Source organism: Genypterus blacodes, unplaced genomic scaffold (genome assembly GCF_046128005.1).
Source record: "Genypterus blacodes isolate CSIRO-AG114 ecotype Tasmania unplaced genomic scaffold, CSIRO-AGI_Gbla_v1 ptg000005l_1, whole genome shotgun sequence".
NCBI classification, from domain to species: domain Eukaryota; kingdom Metazoa; phylum Chordata; class Actinopteri; order Ophidiiformes; family Ophidiidae; genus Genypterus; species Genypterus blacodes.
The window spans coordinates 3,602,501-3,605,000 of NW_027466819.1; the positions used below are offsets into that span (position 1 = coordinate 3,602,501).

Sequence of the window (2,500 nt, forward strand, 5' to 3'; positions counted from 1 at the left end):
AGTGATAGTTTGGAATCTGCTGCATGTTGTAAGTGTGATCCATCTTTAACCTCCCGAGACCCTGAGTCCTCATATGTGGACACTTTTCCTTCCCTACACCTTAAACATCACTGTGCTGAACTTAAACCTGTCGTCTTCATGTCTGGACATATGCTGCTGCCCCCTAGTGGTATAAAAATCACTTTGGGTCGCTAGAAAACATAGCAGACTTGAGGAAATGTGTGTTATACTCTTTGTGTACGCCGCCGGATTGATCACACTCACAGGATGCAGCTCATACGAGTAAATGTGTATAAATCCTGAGCGTTGAAGACTCAGACTGAGTGCGACTGGTTCATCTTCATCCTGAGGTCCTGGATCACAGAACGGCAACAGTGGAACGCAAGACAAACCGGTGATGTTTGGGTCGGAATAGTTTTGAATGAAAATGGGATCTAAATGATAAAAGTGCACAGTAGCGACGGCGTTCTGCCCCTAGTGGCACTTAGGGTGAACGACCACAGAGGCTGATGGGACCTGCACACACAGCGGCCATAGATGAGGAGGACGGAGGAAAAGCAATCCACACAGAATTCTCCCTGCCTGATCAAAACACACTCCTTCCTCCCTCGCTCCCTAAAGGAACATCATCACTCTTTAAATACTTAAATAGATCAACATGAATCTGTTCTAAAAGTATTATAGAAGCCTTAGCTCATACAGGCAGAACGTCCGTACAGACAAACAACCTACAAACGATCCGCTGGGAGTATGACGAAGAGTAATTCCTTCAGAGAGAGGAGGAGGAGGTTGCTCTCGATCGCTCTAAAACTTTTATTTTGTAACTCTCAGGTGTGGTATTTCCTGCCATGACCTTCAGCTTTGCCATGGGTCAAACTTTATCACAAACAAACATCCATAACAACGGATAAGGTCAGGAATTCAACCCGTGCATGAGGTGCAGTCCAAACGCTGGCAGGGATTCATGCATGTCAGGCGTACAATTCCAAACCTTGTTAAAAAAAAACAAATGCAAGCAAGTAAGCACATTAAAACGTCACTAAACTAGCCTAGCATGCAGGAAACTCACAAATAAGGTCCTATAGAGGGAGGCCGTGTTCTCGCAGAACACGAGGCCCGCCGAACGCCTCTCTTTTAAGTATCCAGAGCCCAAGTTCCCCTCGAAGACGCTCTTCAGAGGGGGAGGAAGGAGAGAAGAAGCAGAGAGGAGGAGGAAGAAGAAGAGGAAGCTGAAAAGAGATAAGCAAGGATCTGCAGGATCTTAAAGATGTTGTTGTTGTTGTTGTTGTTGTGTGAACGACTTTAGGATGAATTTAACTTCAATGATTCCTTGATAACAGGTTTAAGTCACGCAAACATTCGACAGCATCACTGTGTATTAAAGTAAACAACTGTGGCAGCTTGCATTACAGTGCAAAACAGGGAGAGGGCGCTGTTCTCCAACAGAGAGCGGCGCCCCGGTTCCCAGTGTTGTTGCGGTGAGGAGGGAAGGAGCAGGACTGTGGTGCACGAGGTCAAACGTAGAGGTCTGAAGGTCTCATCTGTTTACCTAGCATTACATCATCATGTGTCACCTACTTCTTCATGAAACACAGAGGAACTTTAAATGTTTTCTTGATCCCCAGACTGTCATCAGCTGGATGGAGTAAGCACGAGCAGAGACGGATTCTTGTGTAGCGAAAGCAGATTTAGAGTTCCATATGTGATCAAGCAAGAAAAATGCTGAGTAAAGAAAGTAAAAGGTGCAAGCGTGAGAGCGGCTGATAGTTCCATGTGTTACACCTTTAAGATGAAGAGCAGGACAGGCAGGCAGAGGTGTGATGGCGACAGAGGTTAAGAGGTTCAAGCCCGCCGCACCAAAGAGGCGTCAGGCACCGCAGCGCTGCAGCTCATCTCTTTCCTGTGAGCTTTGTCTCCTGCAGAGCAAGGACGCTCTCGCCCGTGAAGCCAGAGGACATTTTTAATGAAGAGAGGAAGCTGACTCAGCTCGTAAACATCGACCTCCACCTTGTCTGTGGTGACGGCTCGCCGCTTAAACTAAAGGATGAGTTTGTGACATCACAACGTGGCGTTCCACTGAGCTTAACGCCTTTCACCGTCGCCGCAGCCATTTCTGCTGCTAAACACCGAGCGCTTTGATCGCGCCGACTCACCGGCAGGTTTCTGGCTGAATCCAGGAAAACCACGAGCAGAGCGGAGGACAGACCGTCGTTGGCCTGACCGCGGTCAGCTCGGACGCTCGTCAGTGCCTGAGGAGGAAGAGGGGGGGAAGAGGGAGGGACAAAATCAGATAAGGAAACCAAAACATTCTGTTCTTCAAAATGAGTTAAGATGAGACAGGAGATGCTCATGATGTGATGTTGCTCGTGGGTCTGTGGTCAGTACCTGGTCCAGCTTCTCAGGTGAGGGGAGCAAAGATAACCATTCCAGTTTGAGATGCAGCTTCCCTGAGGCCACTTCGTCCAGCACAAACCACTGCAAACACAAACACGTGGACGGG

At 48.2% G+C, this 2,500-nt stretch overlaps 1 protein-coding gene across 2 annotated transcripts in view; it reads right to left on the reverse strand.

The window, feature by feature from the left end:
* The window catches only part of LOC142999553 (extended synaptotagmin-2-like), a 9,673-nt gene that overhangs the window by 6,439 nt on the left and 734 nt on the right, over positions 1-2,500 (reverse strand). For both annotated transcript variants that reach the window (XM_076149166.1, XM_076149159.1), the window contains exons 4-5: positions 2,386-2,475; positions 2,154-2,249 (exon numbers count right to left, since the gene is read on the reverse strand). In XM_076149166.1, the coding sequence (XP_076005281.1) occupies positions 2,154-2,249; positions 2,386-2,475 (186 nt within the window). The remainder of the gene's footprint in view (positions 1-2,153; positions 2,250-2,385; positions 2,476-2,500) is intronic.